Source organism: Trachemys scripta, chromosome 2, assembly GCF_013100865.1.
Source record: "Trachemys scripta elegans isolate TJP31775 chromosome 2, CAS_Tse_1.0, whole genome shotgun sequence".
Classification (NCBI taxonomy): domain Eukaryota; kingdom Metazoa; phylum Chordata; order Testudines; family Emydidae; genus Trachemys; species Trachemys scripta.
This window is the reverse complement of record NC_048299.1, coordinates 254,505,724-254,525,523: the sequence shown is the minus strand read 5'-3', so window position 1 is coordinate 254,525,523 and position 19,800 is coordinate 254,505,724. Positions and strand designations below refer to the sequence as shown.

Below are 19,800 nucleotides of genomic sequence, written 5' to 3'. Positions count from 1 at the left end.
CTGCTGAGCTTTCTTTGGCAGGGACATGCAAGCCAGATTCCTAACAAATCAAGAAGCTTGTGCGGAAGCGTCCAGGGTCAGGATGCCTGTTTGGCCAGGGCCCCACAAGTGCAATCAGAGGAGAGCTAGTAGTGGTGGTGTTAATGTGCCATTTGTCTCCCATTGTGGGTTCTTCCTTGTAGAGTATCTGTAAGTTAAGGAGAAAACAAACAAACAAGCAAGCAAACAAAATAACCTGTACCTCCCTGCCTTTCTGTTCAGGAGAACTCAGCTGGCTAACACCTTTTGTCTCCCAGCTGCTTTTGTTTCACCAGCCTCTTCTGTCAGTAATTTTAGAATGCTTTAGAAATTTTACATTATTTTCGGTGGTACTGTTGTTTACAATAAAAAAGTCCCTGTTATAGTTCACCAAATACACTATTAAAATAATTGCCGAGAACAAGTCCTGAATACTCTATGCATCTGAAGAAGTGAGCTGTAGCCCATGAAAGCTTATGCTGAAATAAATTTGTTAGTCTCTAAGGTGCCACAAGTATTCCTGTTCTTTTTGCGGATACAGACTAACACGGCTGTTACTTTGAAACCTGAATCTATATAGACACTATAACATATGGGTACAGAGGCAAGCTGATGTTTGCAATCATTTTGGTAGGGTTTAAAAATAGACCATAGTGATCTTCCACCTTTGTGCAGCCAGTGGCCTATGCTCCCCAATACCATGCTGGAGCCTCCACATTTATTTGACAATAAAATGTGCAGATTTTGTGTGTGTGTGTTTGTGTGTGTGCATAATGCCCTCAGGAGTACAGCATGCATCTTTAAAGCATGATTGAGGTTCAGAGGCAGGAAATTCTGTTAGAAGTGGGAAGAGGAGTGAAACCCTTTTGTGAAGGTACTTTGGGAAAAAGTCAGGGGAAAACTAGAGCAGTCAGACCAATTAGTTTTTTCAAGAAAGCATTCCAAGTTATTCCCAAACTACTTATGAAAACTGCATTTTAACTACAAGAGCTGTGAATGAGCCCAACACTTGCCTTTGTGGATTGTTCCACTGTGATGTAAAATGTATCGGAGGTGGAATTCCATTATGATTGCACTACAAGGTGATGGGTACATAATTAGAAGTGACTGGTCAGTAGTTTGTGGAAGTATAAAAAATGGTAAAAGCTGAACCTAGCTGGAGCCTACTAGACTTTGCTGATTTTTTGAGCCAAGCACCCAAATTGCATCACAAAAATAGAGAATGAGTCTAGCTGATCTAAATGTAGCAGCAGCAGCAACAAAACAAAAGCACATCAACAAAACACCTGAATACTGAAACATCTCAGTGAACATAAATCTGACACCTGAATACTGCTGCATGCAGGCAAATTTTGGCATCAGTCCCCCCAAATTCTATTGCTTCTATAGACAACCAATACAGCACCTCCCAGTCTATCCAAAACAATCTGGACCTCAATGCTTCTCATTGCAACATCAGCACAAAACCCCTGGATTTGACATATCATCATTCTTATGCCATTTTTGATACCATATTAAAATCCATAATTTGCAACAAAAATACACAGAAATGTGGTGTTGAATAGTGTTTTACGATTCTGTCTAACAGAAACCATTGTTGAAGCCAATACATCTTATTCTGAAAGGGCACTTACTGAGAGTTTGATTATTTGAGGTTGATAAGAGAGTTTTATGTTAATTAATTTAGAAAAGCGACTAATGTTAATTAAGAATTGCAGTAAAACTTTTCTGAAGTAATCTATGTTAGTTAATGAAATCCATTGACAAGGAGCCAGTTGGCTGTTTTTAAAGGTCCTGGGACCAGCAGAAGAAAAAAACCCACTTTGGATACCAAATATAATAAGGCTGAGAAAAATGAAAGGGATAAATACTCTTAATTTTCAAACTGAAATGGCCCATGTCAATGGCTTAAAAAAAATACAGGTTTTTTTAGAGAATCTTGTACACACCGATAATGAGAAATAACTGGTCATGGTAACAAGCACTGTACAGTGCCATATTCTTGAGGAAAAAATATATTATTTTCTAAAATCTATAATGTCTCATCCCCATTAAAATGTGTGCAATGGATTCCTTTCTAAAGTCATTCTAAACTTTAATGTAAGGGTAATCTGCAGCTCTGAGTAACAAATCTGGGTGTAGGGGAGAGAGAAGGAATTGCAGTTTAGCTGTCCTAGTCAGGTGACCAGTGAAAATACAAACTTCAAAAAATCTTCTGGCTATTAGTCACTGGTAATCTTGATAAAGTTGGTAACTATCCTATAAAATTACCTATTCTGAAATTGGAGACCACCATTTGTGTTGCATGGTTTAGTCACAACAAATCCTGCATCTTGGCAGGGAGGGGGTTAGACTAGATGACCCCGGCAGTCCCTTCTAACCCATGATTCTATGATAGTAGGCTAGGATGGTCATTATGAATGGGCCACTAGACCATTTGGTTACCTCTTTATCTAGAGGCCTGTCCTTAACTTGATGTAGGCTTGTGACGTCCATAAAATCAGGTGCATTTGTCCCTGTGTGGGCCTCATCCAGCTTTTGTTGAAATCTAAGGAAAGATTTATATTAAAGTCTGTATAAGTTAAATTCAGCACTTGTAGAGGTAAAAAGAAGCGGAAAAATTGGTCTGGCAGGAGCTATAGGAACAGGAATATGTGCATTCCTTCATCTCACCTGACCTTGACCAGAGTATGTGCTCATAGTCTCTCGCCATTATCAGATGGAAATGTCAGGATAAGGAATTGTGAGATGTTCCCCGAATCCACCTTCTATTCACTTTGGCTGTCGTTTCTGTCCTATTAGATCTTCGTCTCTTTTAAAGACTTACAGTAATGTGTGTCATTGCTCACTATGATTCTGAAAATGTAAATTATTTATTTATAAGAAGAATACATTTTTCATAAGGAATTCTCAGAAAACAATTGGTGTAATTAGCAATTCATTTTGATGATATTTATAAAATCACCTTAGCAATTAATTGATCATATTTAATTTCTGATCACTTTGTTTAAATTTTTAGCTAAAATTAGAGATTTGCTGCAGAGGAAATTGTAGAATCACTCATATAGATAGATTATTGTTTAAAAAAAAGACAATAACTTTCTTTGCTCTTTTACATGTCTAGATTTTACATGTCTATTGTATTAATATGTCCCTTATTATTCTTAGCCTTATGTGGAGGAGATGTTAGAGGACCTAGTGGAACAATTTTATCCCCTGGTTATCCTGAATTGTACCCAAATTCACTGAATTGTACATGGACTGTGGATGTCACCCATGGAAAAGGTAAGAGATTTAATTGTATTTTTGTTTCAGTCTTCTTTATTTTAGTTTGCTATTTCATATGCAAAACCAGGTTAGCACTGATGGGCTGGGAGATTTACTATAAACATTATTAATTATGATGATTATGATTTATACTGTGGCAGCACTTATATGTCCCAGTCGTGGACAAAAGACCCCATTGTGCAAGGCATTGTACAAATGCAGGACAAAGAGATGTCTCCTGCCCCAAGGACCTTACAATCTAAGTGTAAGACAAGAGACAACAGGTGGATACATTCAGATAGTCAAGGGAACACACGGAAACAATGAGACAGTATTTTCAGCATAATAGGTAGTGGTAACAGCACACCATCCATTTAACTGTTGTCAAGTTTTTTTAGGCATTACAGCAAAGGAGAGTTTAAGAAGGGCTTTGAAGGATGACAATGAGATGGCTTAGCAGATGTTCATGGGGAGATACTTCCAAGCAAGACAGGCAGCATAGAGAAAAGCATGAAGTTGCTTGTTTGAAAATTAAACAAGTGGGTGATGAAGGTTGGCATTGTTGGCCAGTTGATGGTGACAAATGGTGTCTAAATAGCATATAAGAGTTGATAGGTAGGGTAGGGGATACACGGTGAAAGGCCTGGAAAGTGAAGTCAAATAGCTTATGTTTGATATGATAAGAGAAGAGGGAGCCCATGGAGGGATGCAAAAAGAGGGGTGACATGGCCACAGCAGTGGGTTAGGAAAATGATCTTTGTAGCGTTCAGAATGGTTATTAGTGTGAAAAGTTTGCATTTGTCAAGGCTACAGAAAATGATTGTGCAGTAATTAAGATGCAAGATGGTGAGAGCCTAGAGAGTTTTAACTGGATGGGAGGGGGAAAAAAGGCTGTATCTTCACCAATTGTTATACAGAAATGTTATGGTCTGAGTGACAGGGAAGATGGTGGTGATACCCATAGTGATCAAAAACGGAAGCAGTGGTGAGGGCTTGGGGGAAGATTAAAAGCTCTCTTTTAGCCATATTCATCTTGAGTTAAGGGCTAGACATCCATGAGGATATGTTAGAGAGACAGGCTGATAATATAGTTTAGACAGAAGGAGACCATCGGGAGTAGAGTGGTAGATCTATGAATCATCATCATACAGTTGAATTTGTTTTTTCAAAGGAGAGTACCCAGAGATAAGGTGTAGAGAGAAAAGAGAAAAGGACATTTTAAATCTCCACCAAAATTTGGAGGGGAAATGAGGAAGATCCTTTGAAGGACATGCTGAAGGAGTAGATAGAGATGTAGCGGGAGAATCAGGAGATGACTGAGTCACAGAAGCCAAAGGAGGGTAAGATTTCAAGAAGAAGAAGTGTGGTTGATGGTCTCAAAGGCTGAAGCTACAGTGTAACATGTATTAGACATGAAGGAGGTCAACAAGTCTCATATTTGTCCCAATTTTAACTAGCAATAGTATATTTTTCTAATTAAATTTTCTATATTGCTTTTTATGTTTTTTTCTCAGCTGTTGCCAGATTTATGGTTGGTAGTGTAGTGTAGACTACCTGCAGGTCTGGGGCACAGTACAGTTTAAAAATGCACATCCATACATTACATAAGAAGGCATTTAAGGCTTCAGATTTCCTTCAGTGTAAATACAAATTTAATTAACACTTCTTCTTTTGGATGCCATTTGGAAAGCAACAGGCTGTGATTATAATTGAATGTTACGATTTGAAAGCCATTCTAATATTTCTGGAGTAGCTAGGTGGATTCCCCCTTGTACCACCACTGTAAGTGTTAATGGGGCAGTTGTCTGTGATGTGTCATATGGTTTGTACCTCACCACAGTCACAATTTGGTGATTCTTTGATTTTCCATTTGTGGAGGAAATATGCATATCTTCAATACATTGTCTGTATGCAGATGAGTGAAGTCCCACTCTCTGTGGGGAAGGCAGAATCCTGGGACTTCTTTTGTTGGATATTCTATCAGGGCTTTGTTTGGAGAATCACAAGCGGCCCACAATTCAACCAGTGAGGACTGGTGTCCTTTCCATTGGTGTGTAGTATTGACATATGGATCCAGAAAGGTTTCCTGGATATGGGTCGGGAGAGTGGCAGTGAATTCACATCTTGGTGAATGAAATGACAACCTTCATGTGATCTCCCCTGTTATGTGTGAAAGCCACAAGGAATGTCATCAAATGGGTGACTGAATGACCTGAAAGGACCTCCCTATCAGAAAAGCAAGGGCAATAACATTCCATGTCAGGAGCCTTCCTTCCAATAGGTCCATCACTTCCTGGATATGGATATGCAAATTATGCAGCTCAGGTTTAACTGCCTAACCAACACAAAGTGCAATTACACTACAACAATTAACACTTAGCCTGCAATAATAAAAATAATATTAATAAAACATTAAATGTGACCTGCAATATAAAGACATGTATTTTAACTCCACTTCTCATCTATGCCCCAGACTATAGGTAGTCTTAAATATACCTTAAATATATTTCTCATGGAACACTATTAAGATCCATATGTATCTCAAAAAAACCCTAGTAATATTAAATAGTAAAACTTCTAGAAGTAACTGAAAAACAAGCACATCATTTCCTTTGATAGAAACATGCAAAATGCGTCTGCAAATAATTATTGTATGTGTTCAAACAGCGCTTATGTGATAAGGGGAGGGATGTGTATATTATGGCATGATTTTTTTTTTTTTTTTGTATTTTTTAGGTTTAAAAAAAGCATGTTGTCATTTGTATTTTATTTTACTTTATTACCATAACAATATTATTCTTATTATGTTCTCTATGAAATGATACTATCTATGAAATATCAAATTTACAATTAAATTGATAAACTAATGGAAGATTTTTCATCAAAACAACCAGGTTCATAATACTGAAAGAGAAAGCTTGAGTTTCATATATCTTCCTATCTTATTTATGAAAACAAAACAAATCCCTGCCCAAAACATTTCTTTTAAACTTTTTCTCCCGAGATAGCATAATCTGTCACACAGTGTACATTAAAATGATTAGGCCATTTTTCTGCTAAGAACTTAGTTGTGCAACAACAATTGGGATATACTTTGGTGCTTGGAAATGTCCTCACAAACTGGGAAGGAAAGCGATTCAAACATCCCCTTGAATTAGACTTTGATTTCTGGGTTGAACAAAACTCAAAGTGAAACTTAGCTGAAACTGCTGAGTATCCCATGGTTTTAGACACTGCCATAAATCTCTCCCTGGAATCTATGGTAAAGTGGGGACAGGGTTGGTGCACAAGAAGGCCAGGAGTCTTTCATGGTGTGAGTTAAGAGAAGAGAGAATAAGTAATGTATCCAAAATGGATCTATGTTTTTGTTCATAGATTCATAGCTTTTAAAGACAGAAAAGTCCATTAAGATAATTTAGTCTGACTTTATGCATAACGCAGCTCGGAAACCCCACCCAGTAATTTCTGCGTCAATCCCATGACTTCTGTTTGAGATGTAACACATCTTAAAAAGACATCCAGTCTTGCTTTAAAGACTGTACGTAATGGAGAATCTGCCACATTTCTAGATCAGTTGTTCCAATGATTAATTACCCTCACTGTTTAAAAATTTGCATCTCATTTCTAGTTTGAATTTGTCCAGCTTCCAGCCATCAGATCTTTTTAGTGCCACTGCATTCCATGATACAGTCCCTCACCCTCAATGTTTGACTTTGCAAATGACTGTATTAAAATACATATTATTCATATAAGCCTACCTTACCAAGCGGTCCAGATCGTTCTCTATACTGAGCCATTCCTATTATCATTTACCATTCAACTTGTTGAGAGAGGGGAGAAATAAATGGTAGTTTATTATTAAACAGAAAGAGGAGGATTCTGTGATGTGATCCAGGCATGATTATGGTTAATGGGAGTATGTGCTGCAAGTTGTTATCACCATGCAGCTTTCAGTAAGGATAAAGCAGCTCAAACTCATCACCATGTGGCACCAGGGCCATGAACATTAAACATTATGTTATCATTGGTCAGGCACTCATGATCTAAGACGCCTCCTGCAGCAACCAGTTTAACAGCAGTATTTGAACAGCCCTGATCTTGAAAAATTTAGTCTAGTACTGGAAAAGATGTTAACAGAGCAACACCAGATCTTAATAAGATGCTACTGAGCACTCCAGCTGTAAAGAAATGATTGTAATAAAGTGATCCTAATATATGCCTAGGAGAAAGAGACAAAGTAAGTACTGGAGGGCTGTTGTAATGTTGCCTATGAAAGTATAAGGAACATTGCCCGTGGCTCTTTGACAGTGGAAAAGGAGAAGTTAGCATCTTCCCTTGCCACCAGCTACATGTCATTAGTTGCCTCTGTCTCGGCTTTCATTACTGCTGTAATGTTTCCTTCATCCTCCTTTTCTCCAAGATTGTAGCTATTACACCTTCTTTCCTTGATTTTGGTCTGTCTCTTTCAAATTTAAAGGAAACCATTTGGAAATCCTACTTATTTGGGGGTTGTATTTAATCTTTCTTTCTTTCTTTCTTTCTTTCTTTCTTTCTTTCTTTCTTTCTTTCTTTCTTTCTTTCTTTCTTTCTTTCTTTCCATTAACTTATTTCCACAACCCCTTCTTCTTTCCAAAAATCCCCAAACAGACAGAAAGCATAGAAATGTCACTACTCCATCCACCAAGAATATAGTAAATTAAAGAAGTAAAAGAACAGCTGCACCATTAGTGGTGATTTTTGCCATTACTGGCTAATGATCTATAGGGTTTTTTTTTCCCCCTTTGAGATAGTCCTCCATGTTTCTGCAAGATCCAGTTCTTCTATCCCTCTGATGACAATTATTGCTATTCATCATGTAGATATAGATGCAAGTCAAAATGTGTTACATCTACACATTGCTTGCAATAGTTGTTTTGCTGGTGCAAAGCAGTCTTAAAGTTGGTATAGCTGACCATGGTGATCACCCTAGTGAAGAAGATCCTCCAGTACCGTAGAGCAGGCTAAGTATAACCTAGGTTTCTGCTACCATCAACCCACTCCCACCCCCACCCCCAGCACAGTATCTCAACCAAGCTATTTTGTATTTTTGTGAAATTGGTGAGAAAATGAAATCCAACTGTTGCATTCTACGTAAACATTTTGGACTTTTTCATCAAAATTGAAACGTATGACATATTGCTTGGTTTTATATTTATATATATTATAGTTGTTACTTAACAAACATGTTCAATCTCTATTCTTATAACAAACAAATTCTAGTTAGAACAAATCCAGTGCATAGAACAAATACAAAAATACCATCCAGCAGAATAGATCAAAATATTTACACAATGCTTGGATTCCGGTATTAACCTCCATATTTCCAGCTAATGGATTTTTATGGCTCATGTTAAAACAAAACAAAACAAACAAAAGGAAATCAAAGCCAAGAGGGAAAAGGGCTGGAGGAGAGACAAAGAGGAGAGCAGGTTGGGAGGGAGTGGATGCATTTATCTCCTGCCTTTCATCCAAATCTCCTCCTGGGACCTTTAGCTGACCAGTTCTCAGAAACTGGCCCAAACAGAACTAAAATGTTTCTAGTGCTAGCAATCTATTGTAAATGATCCTTTCCTTCACAGCCATGCCTGCCAGTCCATTAGACCAGCCTGTGTGCCTAGGGGGCACTTACTTTGAAATGTAGCAAAATTTGGTGTCTCACAACAAGACATTACTTGGTTTTAAATAGAAGGACAAGGGTGTTTCAGTTAATTATCAAAAGCAAATATCCAAATCTGTTAGTCATAATATAGAAGTTTAAAAAACAAACAAACCAAAAAAAAAAAAAAAACCCACCTTGACCAACACGAATGAATGAATGAATACATAAATAAATAAATAAAAATAAAAAACCTAGCAGACCTGTTGGTTATACATTTTAAGCAGGTTAAACATATATATTAGAATGTTGGATTCGTTTAATTTTCTGAATCAACATTTGTAATGAAATGCACAGATTTAAGCAGTGATATAATTGTATTCATGTTAACACTGTGATATGTAAATATATATTTGTTTCTAACAGGAGTGCAGTTCACCTTTCACACCTTTCATTTGGAAGACCATCACGACTACTTACTAATTACCGAGAATGGCAGTTTCACTCAGCCACTAGCACGCCTGACTGGATCAGAACTTCCTTTGGCAATCAACGCTGGTCTCTATGGAAATTTCAGGGCTCAGTTGCGCTTTATTTCAGATTTTTCAATATCATATGAAGGATTTAACATTACTTTCTCTGGTAAGGGGATTAAATGAGCTATTTGTATAAAGTGAAGAAAATTCAACTTTTTGTGAAAAGAGAGAGGTCCAAAACTGGTCTGAATGAATACTGTTTTGTAAAATAACACAATTGCTTCTGTTGTACCTTAAGAAATTAAATCCTTATATCTCTGTTGAGGCATTTGTAGTACACATTTTAAGAAGTAAAAAAGAGAATAAACTGTAAGGTATGTTACTGTGGGTGGGAAAAAAATGGAGCAAGCCTAATTTCAAGTACTGATATTCCAAATAAGTCCTTTAGCAAATTGATCATGATGTACAGTTTGTTTTATGTGTCTGAGACATTTATGGCTTTTATAAGAATGGTAATGCATGTTGTGTTAGGCATCTTACAAATGCTATAAACATGTATTAGTCTAATTTTCAAACTGCAGCTGAATCACCTATTTACTATATGTGCATTGATTTTGTGTATGGTTCTAAAGGCTAAATTGATGGTCAGGTGGAAATGTGTGCAAAATAATAGTGTGTATGGCAAAAATAAGGGTGGATAGAGAGTAAACAATTGCAGTTCTTGCCAGATAGAAGCTGATTTTTTGTTTGCTTGTTTATTTCCAGAATATAATCTTGAACCTTGTGAGGATCCTGGGATTCCACCATTTGGTAACCGAATAGGATTTAACTTTGGAGTCGGTGATACTCTGACATTCTCTTGTTCATCTGGATACCGTTTAGAAGGAGCTTTGGAGATTATCTGTCTTGGTGGTGGCCGACGTGTATGGAGTGCACCTCTGCCAAGGTGTGTGGGTACGTGGTCAGCTGCTTTCATTTGCTTGTACTTGTAGTCATTGTCCATGGAGTTGCAGATATATAGCATGGATAAGCATGGTAACACACCTCTTAATTTTCACAGTACTTTTTACGTTTTCCATGTTTCTTCCGTTTTATTTCCTCTTTTTCCCCCTAAGTCTGTAGTTGAATTGGCATACCAACTGCACAGACAATTCTTGGAGACACTTTCTAAGTAATTCCATGTTTAGAAGATAATGCTCCTTTTTTCCATACTGATGATTAGGATTAGGCTCAGAAACAGGAATACAAATTTAGGCCAACATTTTTCCAACTTGGATGCCAAACAATAGGCACTTAAATTAATATTTAAGCTTCTAGGTGACATCCATATGGGGGATGTAGAGTTAATTGTCATTAGGGTATCTATTGCTATATTAATATAAATAAATGAATGACCATCCCTCTAGCTCATCCCTTCCCTGTGGGGTGAATAGCATTGAGTATGTGTGTGGGGGCATGGGAAGGAAAGATCCTTCTTGTATGACAGGTGTAATTTAAGTTTTGTTGTAGCCATGTCAGTCCCAGGGTATTAGAGAGACAAGGTGGGAGTGGTAATATCTTTTATTTGATCAGGTTCTATTGGTGAGACACACAAGCTTTCAAGCTTGCAGAAGAGCTCTGTGTAAGGCCTAAAGTTCATTTCTCTCACCAACAGAAGTTGGTCCAACACAATATATTACCTCACCCACCTTGTCTCTCAGGTGGAATTTAAGGCATTGTCTACACACTACAAAATTTTGTTGGCAAACGTTATGCTGCTTTAATAAAAATCCTTTAATTAAAACCGCTGTTGCATGTGCATGCTAGCTCCTTGTGTCAGGAGAGTACATCCACACTAACAGCTCTTGCATCGACACAGAGAGCAGTGCACTGTGGTAGCTATCCCACTGTGCAGCTGGCCACAGGGTGCTTTGGGAAGGGTTTGCAATGCCTCATGGGGCAGGTACAGCATCACATGATGCAGGTTTCTCAATACCATAATTCCAGGGCCATCCTAGTATATTTTCAGTTGTTTTTTTTCAACTGAAGTGGGGGCGGGGGAAGAGGGAGAGGAGAGTGGTGTGTCTAGGGTGGAAGATACAGCAGGCTGGCCGACCTATCCTGAGGGGAGCCCACATGTCAGCGCCCGGCTCTGCTGCACACAGCAGTCTCTCCTGAAACAGCTCGCTCTGCCTGCCTGCCTATGGTTCTCCCACAGCCTCCTCAGCTGCCTGGAGCAGCAAACTGATCAGCTCTGTGAGCTCTCTGTGCTGAGGGATGTCAAAGCAGCAGTCCCCTCCTCCTCCCTCCCCTGCCCTGCTCCCTGCAGCAGCAGTCTGCCTGCTGTTGTGTTCCTAATGCAGGGCAGAACAGGAGAATTCCATGCTGATGATTTGTTCTTTGTTCCCCAAATGGAGCAGCATGCTTATCTGTCAGATACTTCTCAGAGCTTTGAAAGCAGAGGGGCGCATGCCTGCAGGGCAGCAGAGAGCAAAACAGTGAGCAGAGCAGATACTGGTGGAAGCCAGTTATGTCGACAAAACAAACTCTTGTCTAAATGCAACAAAGTGTCACTGTGTGCTTTGCTACAAAAAGCTTTATGCCCTCTTGACTTGGTTTTATTTTGTCGGCAAAACAACAGACTTTTGCTGCCAAAAGTAGTTTTTTAGTGTGTAGGGTTACCATATTTCAGCAAGCAAAAAAGAGGACGGGAGGAGCCCCGCCCTAGCCCTGCCCCTGCCCCTCCCACTTCCCGCCCCCCTCAGAACTCCCAACCCTCCCCCCGCTCCTTGTCCCCTGACTGCCCCCTCCTGGGACCCCTGCCCCTAACTACCCCCCAGGACTCCACCCCCTACCTAAGCCTCCCTGCCTCTTGTCCCCTGACTGCCCCAACCCTTATCCACACCCCCACCCCCACACAGACCCCTGGGACTCCCACGCCCCATCCAACCACTCTCCACTCCCTGACAGCTCCCCCCCAGAACTCCCAACCCATCTAAACCCCTCTGCTCCCTGTCCCCTGACTGCTCCGATCCCTCTCCCAACCCCTGCCCCCTGACAGCTCCCCCCCAGAACTCCCAACCCCCCACCCCCCCCGCTCCTTGTCTCCTGACTGCCCCCTCCTGGGACCCCTGCTCCTAACTGCCCTCCAGAACCCCACCCCCTACCTAAGCCTCCCTGTTCCTTGTCCTCTAACTGCCCCCTCCTAAGACCCCCCCCCAACTGCCCCCCAGGACCCTACCCCCTACCTGTACCCTGACTGCCCAAAACCTTCTCCACCCCCCCAAAAAAGCCCCCCCCGAACTCCCGACCCCCCCCGTCTCTTGACTGCCCCCTCCAGAACCTCTGACCCTGCCCCTTCTCCTGCCCCCTGGTCCCCTTACCCTGCCGCTCAGAACATGGTGTTGGGCTCTGTGCGGAGCCGGACACGTGGCTGCGCTCCCCAGCACAACACACAACCCGGTCCCTGCCCCTGCACAGTGCTGCGGGAGCGGGGCACTGGGCTGCCGGGGAGGAGGGGCTGCCGAGGCCGATGCAAACGGCCCGGCCAGCTCAGAATGCGGGGGGGAGGGGGAGAGGGGAGGGAGGAGGAGCTCTACAGCTGCTCTGGAATCTAGCCCTGCAAACTGCGGGGGGAAGGGCTCTGGCTGCCAGAGCCCCAGGTGAGAGGCTGACTTTCCTGCAGCCCTCCCAGCCGCACCTCGTTCTGCCTGGGGGGGAATCCCGGACATTTTGAGTGATTTACAAATTCCCCCCCGGATGCTATTTTTAACACAAAAAGGAGGACATGTCCGGGTAAATCCGGACGAATGGTAACCCTATTAGTGTGTACACCTCTCCTGTTTTGCTGGCAAAAGGCAGCTTTTGCTGACAAAATTTTGTAGTGTAGACAAGGCCTAAGACTACCCAGACCTACCCTAAGAGACCTTTAAAGGCACAATAAATTAGCAGCTTTTGCTTAAAGATAGATCAGATGGGGAAAAAAACCAACAACCCTGCAATTTAAATTTCCTGAGGTGGATAAAAGTGTGTTTGTGTATGAATGAGAGAGAGAGAGACAGTGCTGCAAATTAGCTGTGAATTATTTTCTAATCAACCTTTGTTTTTTGTGTGTTTATGAAGGAATAGTCTTCCCACACAAAATGGGTCTATTTTAATGAATATTTCCTCCCACAGATTGCTCCTCCCATGGATAGTGTTGTGTTTAAATTGTTTCCTTTCATTATATTGAAAATAAATTTTAAAAAGATTTTTTAAAAAGTAAATCTTTGGTTTTCCCCATTGTTTACCACAATCATCCCAGTTAGAAACCTAGGTTTTGGTTACTGCTGTTGAGATGTTTCACAGCCTCCACAGAATGACTCTCATCATCTTATGTGCGTTAGTCACCCTGAGGTAATATCAATTACCAAAAAAAAAAAAATAATCTATTATCTCATGGTCATTCCTCAAGCAGAAGACATTAAATGTATCAAATAGATTAGTCCTTGTAAGTGATTCAGTCAGTTCTGATAATTAGTAACACATAAAGGGCATTTGTTTTTTTAAATGACATTTAATTAGTTTTGCTATGATGATGTACTTCTGAACTTCCCTGTCTACCCACCTTCCTGACCCATTGGTGCCTTTTGCATTCAGATCTGACACATTTTATCAAGATTATGTCCCTGGTTCAAGAAGAAATTTAAAACCCAATTTTTTTCCCATGTGCTTCATTCTTCTTTTTCTTGCCCGATATATGGGTTTAGAATTTGCACCTGTTTTGTAACTTCTAGTTCCTCAAACCTTGGTTATTGGAAATAATATTTTATTCTTTTCTGAGAGAAAGGGGAATTCATATCAGTGCTTGAGAGAAGTGTGTGTGTCTGTGTGTGTGTGTGTGTGTGTGTGTGAGAGAGAGAGAGAAAGAGAGAGAGAGAGAGAGAGAGAGAGAGAGAGAGAGAGATCTACTGAACTTGTGCTATATTGTAAAATATAAGTTATCCAGTGAAAGGAGGGAAAGGCTAAAAATTACATAAAAATTACACCTGGGAAGTTAGGACTGGAATATTCACCCTTAGTATCATTAATTATATTATCTGTATAATTGGTTCTAATGTGGACAAAAACTATACAAGTCTCCCATGTTGCTGACAAAAAATATTTGCATATATTATGGAATTTTCCTATCCTGACACCAAACAGCAGCAAGGTGTGTCTACATGGGAGGTGGTGATGGGAGGGGTTAATCTGAAGCTTTTGATGCATGTCAGGTAATTCGCAGAATGCAAATCACACCAATACCATGGGTATGGACTGCCTGTTCCATTTTAAATTGTACTCTGTGAACACACAACGGCAGTTTTCTGTGAACTGAGAGTGTAGTGTTCTCAGGATGTATCCAGTGATCCTTTGCTTTGCTGCTGAGCAGCAGGTATTCTGGGAAGTGTGAGAAGCCCGATGAGTTCAAAATTTAAAAAAAACAAACAAACACGATTCTGCTATTTCTGCCTCATATTTCCTTTGCGGGCAGGGTTGCGCCATTTTTGAATTGGTGTATTCCAGCATGGATCCAGAATGTTTCACAATGCTATGGTGACAAGTGTAAATATGTAGTGCTTGCTTGGACTATATTATAGCAGTCAAAGCTGGACACATTCAGCATTGAACTTGCTATTTGCACCACTGAGCAGGTTATGTGGGAGCAAGATAGTGTTCTATGGCAGCAGCTGCAGCTCCTCCAGCATCAGGAGAGCACTCTGAAGTGTTGACAGCAGAATGAGGAAGAGGACGACACCCAGTTGTTGGAGCTAGAGGACTGGTTCCTGGATAGTGATGCAGCATTCAGCATTGTTTATAGGCTGAGAAACAAGCATTCTTTTGCTGGGAAAAGATCATTCTGCAAACCTGGGATGACCAGCAATGGCAAGAAAACTTCTGGGTGGGGAGAGGCTACCTTTTTTGAGCTCTGTGCAGAACTGACCTTGGAGCTGCAGTAACAGCATACCAATATGTGGTGCCCCATACCTGTGGAAAAGCAGGTCACCACTGCCATTTGACCACCCCAGAATACATCCAGTCTGTTACCAATCAGTTGGCCTGGAGAGAGCAATTTTTGGGGTCATTTTTATGCAGGTCTGCTATGCCACAGATTCTCATAACCCCGTGGGTCTCAAACCTGGGTCTTCAGGGTTCCTAATAAATTGGCACCTCCCTGCTCAGATCCAACAGCTCAGTACTCACCCATCAAATGGAGAGACCATGACATCTGAAGCAATGTCATGGAGACTTCCCCTGGTCATGACTGGAGGAAAACCGGGACCTCTGGCTGCTCAAGGCTTCCTATTAAACCCAAAGAGAGGCACAAGAAGTTGTCCTCACAACTTGCCTCTACATGGCTGCTGCTTGGATGCCTCGCCCAGCATTTCAGACTGTAACCTGCCTGATTCCTGGTCACATGACTAGAGTCTGAACCCCCCCCCCCCCCCCCCCCCCCCCCCCCCGTCCAGACTAATTCATTTGGCTCCTGCCTGATTGCAGGTAACCTGAACACAATCCTCCAGAATTAGGTTGCTAACCATTAGCCCAGCTGCCTGTGTCCCTGCCCGGATATTGGTAAGGTGCTGTCCCACTGGGTCAGAAAAACTAGGTACTACTCAGGCAATTATTGATGGCTTTGCACACATAGGATTCCCAAACTGTATTGGGAAATTGATGGAAACCATATGCCTATCATCACCCCTTCCCCCACACACAAACACACATCAGGGCCCAGAATTTTATTAACAGGAAGCAGTATTTCTCCATGGTGATCCAAGGACTGGTTGACCTCCATATCAGAATCTTTCATAATTCAAGTCTATTTAGATTAGTGGCGAAAGAGTGGGGTCTTCAGTACTTCTGAAAGTTAGTCTCTTTATTGTGTTGTGGGCCTGCCTCTGATCCATTTGAAAGGTAGATGGTGCTGTTTATGAAATAGGCTGGAAGCAGCAGGAGAAACACAACAACAATGTTCCCACCATTATAAATGCATATTGTGTTCTGCACAATGTTTGAGAGCAAGAGAGAAAGTCTTAACAATGGGTAGAAGGCTGATGTTCAGAGACGTGCTTTGCAGTTCGAGCAGCCAGCAAGTTGTAGTAAAAACAGTAAAAAATTAGGAAATATTGTTAGGGATGCGTATTGTTCGTATTTTGAGTCTCATGTCTGAACATATGCAGCTATTAGTCGGTGGAGAAGGGTATTGGGATAAATACATTTTGAGCACTGGTATATTGTGTATGGATGGTGGAAATGGAATATTCCCTACGTATTTTTGTGAAACGCTATACATTATCTCAGTATTGTTTAAATTATTTTCTGATTTAAATACAATAATGACTCATAATGGATGGATTGTAAATGGGTTTGATTATGAAATAACAATAACAAAACCAATAAAATTTAATTGAACCAGTGGGGAAAAATAATTAAAATAAATTTAACTAAACAATCTACAATAACCAACTATAAGCAAACCCTTAATTAAAGCAACAATGCAAAAAAACCTGAAAGTGCAACAGTATAAACTGTGCAAACAGAGCAAGATTGGGGGGTGAAAGGAACATAAAGTCAATGGTGAGTATATGCCTTCTCTCTGCCTCTTCTTGCCCATAAACAAATAAGAAAATAAACTGGTTTTGGTGTTCAAGCAGTTAAAAATGTAAAAAGCAAATATGCAAAATTGACAAAATTACATTATAACTTTTTTATTAATAAACTAAAGTTTAATTATTTAGACAGGTAAGGGTTAGTTTCCTTTAATATGAGAATGTCTGTTTAATAAAAACTCTAATTTTAAGCATGTGATTGCCAAAGAGCAAACCCTGCCCAGCTTTTCAAGGTGCAATTCTTCAAAACCTAAGGACTTACATTTTCAAAGAAGTCCAACTGAAATTCAGTAGGATTTGGCATATAAATTAAGCTTTTTGGAAACTGCAGCCGAGATAGATAAATAACCCTGGTCTAATCTGCTTTGTTTGTATTATTTTACATATTCTCTGTCTTCTTCCTTTGGGCACTTGAAATGATTTCATGGGCCATTAATATCTCTAAAACTGTACCCTACTGTATGCATACTTTAAAAGTTCCCTACTTTTTAACATCTGGGATCCGTTCTTTTGTTGACAGGTAAGTGAGTAAACTGAAGAAATACTATATCCAGAAGTTAGAATAGGCAGTACTCAGCAATGGGAATTACACATTTATATGATTCTATGGGATAAACAATGGCTCTGCCACCAAGCTGAACCCTTTAAGCAACCCAGCCAAGGAAGTGCAGCCTGGTGGTATAGTGCTAGTCCACCAGCTTAACATGAGTAAGGGAAACTCTTACGCCAGGGGAATTCCCCACTGTTCCAGACTTTGCAATGGAAAATCACATCTTAGAGTTACTTGAATGTATCAATAAAGTAGTGGATAAAGGAGAATCAGTGATATTTTTATTTAGACTTCCAAAAAGCCTCTGATAAGGTTCATCACAAGAGGCTACTAAGAAGATAGGTAGTCATGATGTGTGCACTCATCTGGAATAAAATATGAAGTACTGCTCACTCCATCTCCAAATGGAAACTGCTGAACCAGAACGAGTTCAGAGAAGGGTGATGAGAATGATCAAGGACATAGAAGAGCTCTCACACGAAGAGAGGTGGAAGATGAATAAGAGAGGTCATGAGGGATGTGCTGGCCACTGCTTCCCGCAGCCCCCATTGGCCTGGAACGGTGAACCGCGGCCAGTGGGAGCTGCAATTGGCCGAACCTGCAGACGCTGCAGGTAAACAAACCATCCCGGCCCTCCAGCGTATTTCCCTGATGGGCCGCGTGCCGAAGGTTGCTGATCCCTGATGTAGTGTATCCTCATTAGTAAAAAGAGGTACCAAATTGTACAAATCAATGAGAATCACCCTTTCTTTAGGAGGATAACTAAAAAGTACAAACACAATGCAAGATTAAAATTGATAATTTAAATCAAGTTTTCCTGCTTGCTGATTTAATCATGATTAAAATTGGTAATTTAAATCACTTTGAAATTAAAGCAGTGACATACTGTGGGGTTCTTATACCTTCCTCTGAAGTATATACTGTGACATACTGTGGGGTTCCTGACATACTGTGGGGTTCTTATACCTTCCTCTGAAATATCTGGTTCCTATCCACTGTTGGAGACAGAATACTGAACCAGTTGGACCTCAAGTTGATCCTATCTGGCAATACCTGTTCTTTTGTTCCTTTACACCACTGTAGTGGCCATCTTCCTTATTAGCTATTGGAAGTATCAGTTGTGAGTAAGAGCTCATCAAGAGTTATAATATGATGTCAGGAAGACTCCAGACATTTAGATCTCATAAGAACAGCCATATTGGGTCAAATCCAATGGTCCATCTAGCCCAGTACCCTGTCTTCTGACAGTGGCTAATGCCAGGTTATTCAGAGGGAATGAATAGAACAGGGCAATTTTCAAGTGATCCATCCCCTGTTGTCCACACTCAGACTCTGGCAGTCAGAAGCTGGTGATGACCAAAGCATGGGGTTTCATCCCTGATCATTTTGGCTAATAACCATTGATGGACCTATCTTCCATGAACGTATCTAATTTTTTTTTTTTTGGAACGCAAGTATAATTTTTGCCTTCACAATATCCCTTGGCAATGAGTTCCACAGGTTGACTATGCCTTGTGTGAAGAAGTACTTTCTTTTGTTTGTTTTAAACCGTCTGCGGGTTTATTTCATTGGGTGACCCTTTGTTCTTGTGTTATATGAAGGAGTAAATCACAAAACCTAATTCATGTTCTCCATACCATTCATGATTGTATAGACCTCTGTTATATCACCCTTTAGTCATATCCAAGTCTTTTTAATCTCTTCTCATTTTGAAGCTGTTCCATACCCTTAATCATTTTTGTTGCCCTACCTTTTCCAATTATAATATATTTTTTGAGATGGGGTGATCAGAACTGCACACAGTATTCAAGGTGTGGGCATACCATGGATTTATATAGTGGCATTATGATATTTACTGTCTTATTATCTATCCCTTTCTTAATGGTTTCTAACATTCTGTTAGCTTTTTTGACTGCCACTGCACATTGAGCAGATGTTTTCAGAGAACTATCCACAATGCCTCCAAAATTTATTTCTTGAGTGGTAACAGCTAATTTAGATCTCAGTATTTTGTATCTCTAGTTGGGATTATGTTCTCCAGTGTGCATTAATTTGCATTTATCAACATGGAATTTCATCTGCCATTTTGTTGCCCAATCTAGTGAGATCCCTTTGTAAATCCTCACAATGTGCTCGGACTTAACGATCTTGAGTAATTTTGTATTGTCTGCAGAATTTGCCACCTGCTTGTTTACCCCTTTTTCCAGATCATTTATGAATATGTTTAATAGCACTGGCCCCAGTACA

At 40.3% G+C, this 19,800-nt stretch overlaps 1 protein-coding gene across 1 annotated transcript in view; it reads left to right on the top strand.

Moving 5' to 3' along the window:
• The window catches only part of CSMD3 (CUB and Sushi multiple domains 3), a 1,107,808-nt gene that overhangs the window by 729,228 nt on the left and 358,780 nt on the right, over window positions 1–19,800 (top strand). Inside the window, exons 20-22 of the mRNA XM_034759587.1 lie at window positions 3,187–3,303; window positions 9,347–9,562; window positions 10,162–10,350. Coding sequence (XP_034615478.1) covers window positions 3,187–3,303; window positions 9,347–9,562; window positions 10,162–10,350 — 522 coding nt within the window. The remainder of the gene's footprint in view (window positions 1–3,186; window positions 3,304–9,346; window positions 9,563–10,161; window positions 10,351–19,800) is intronic.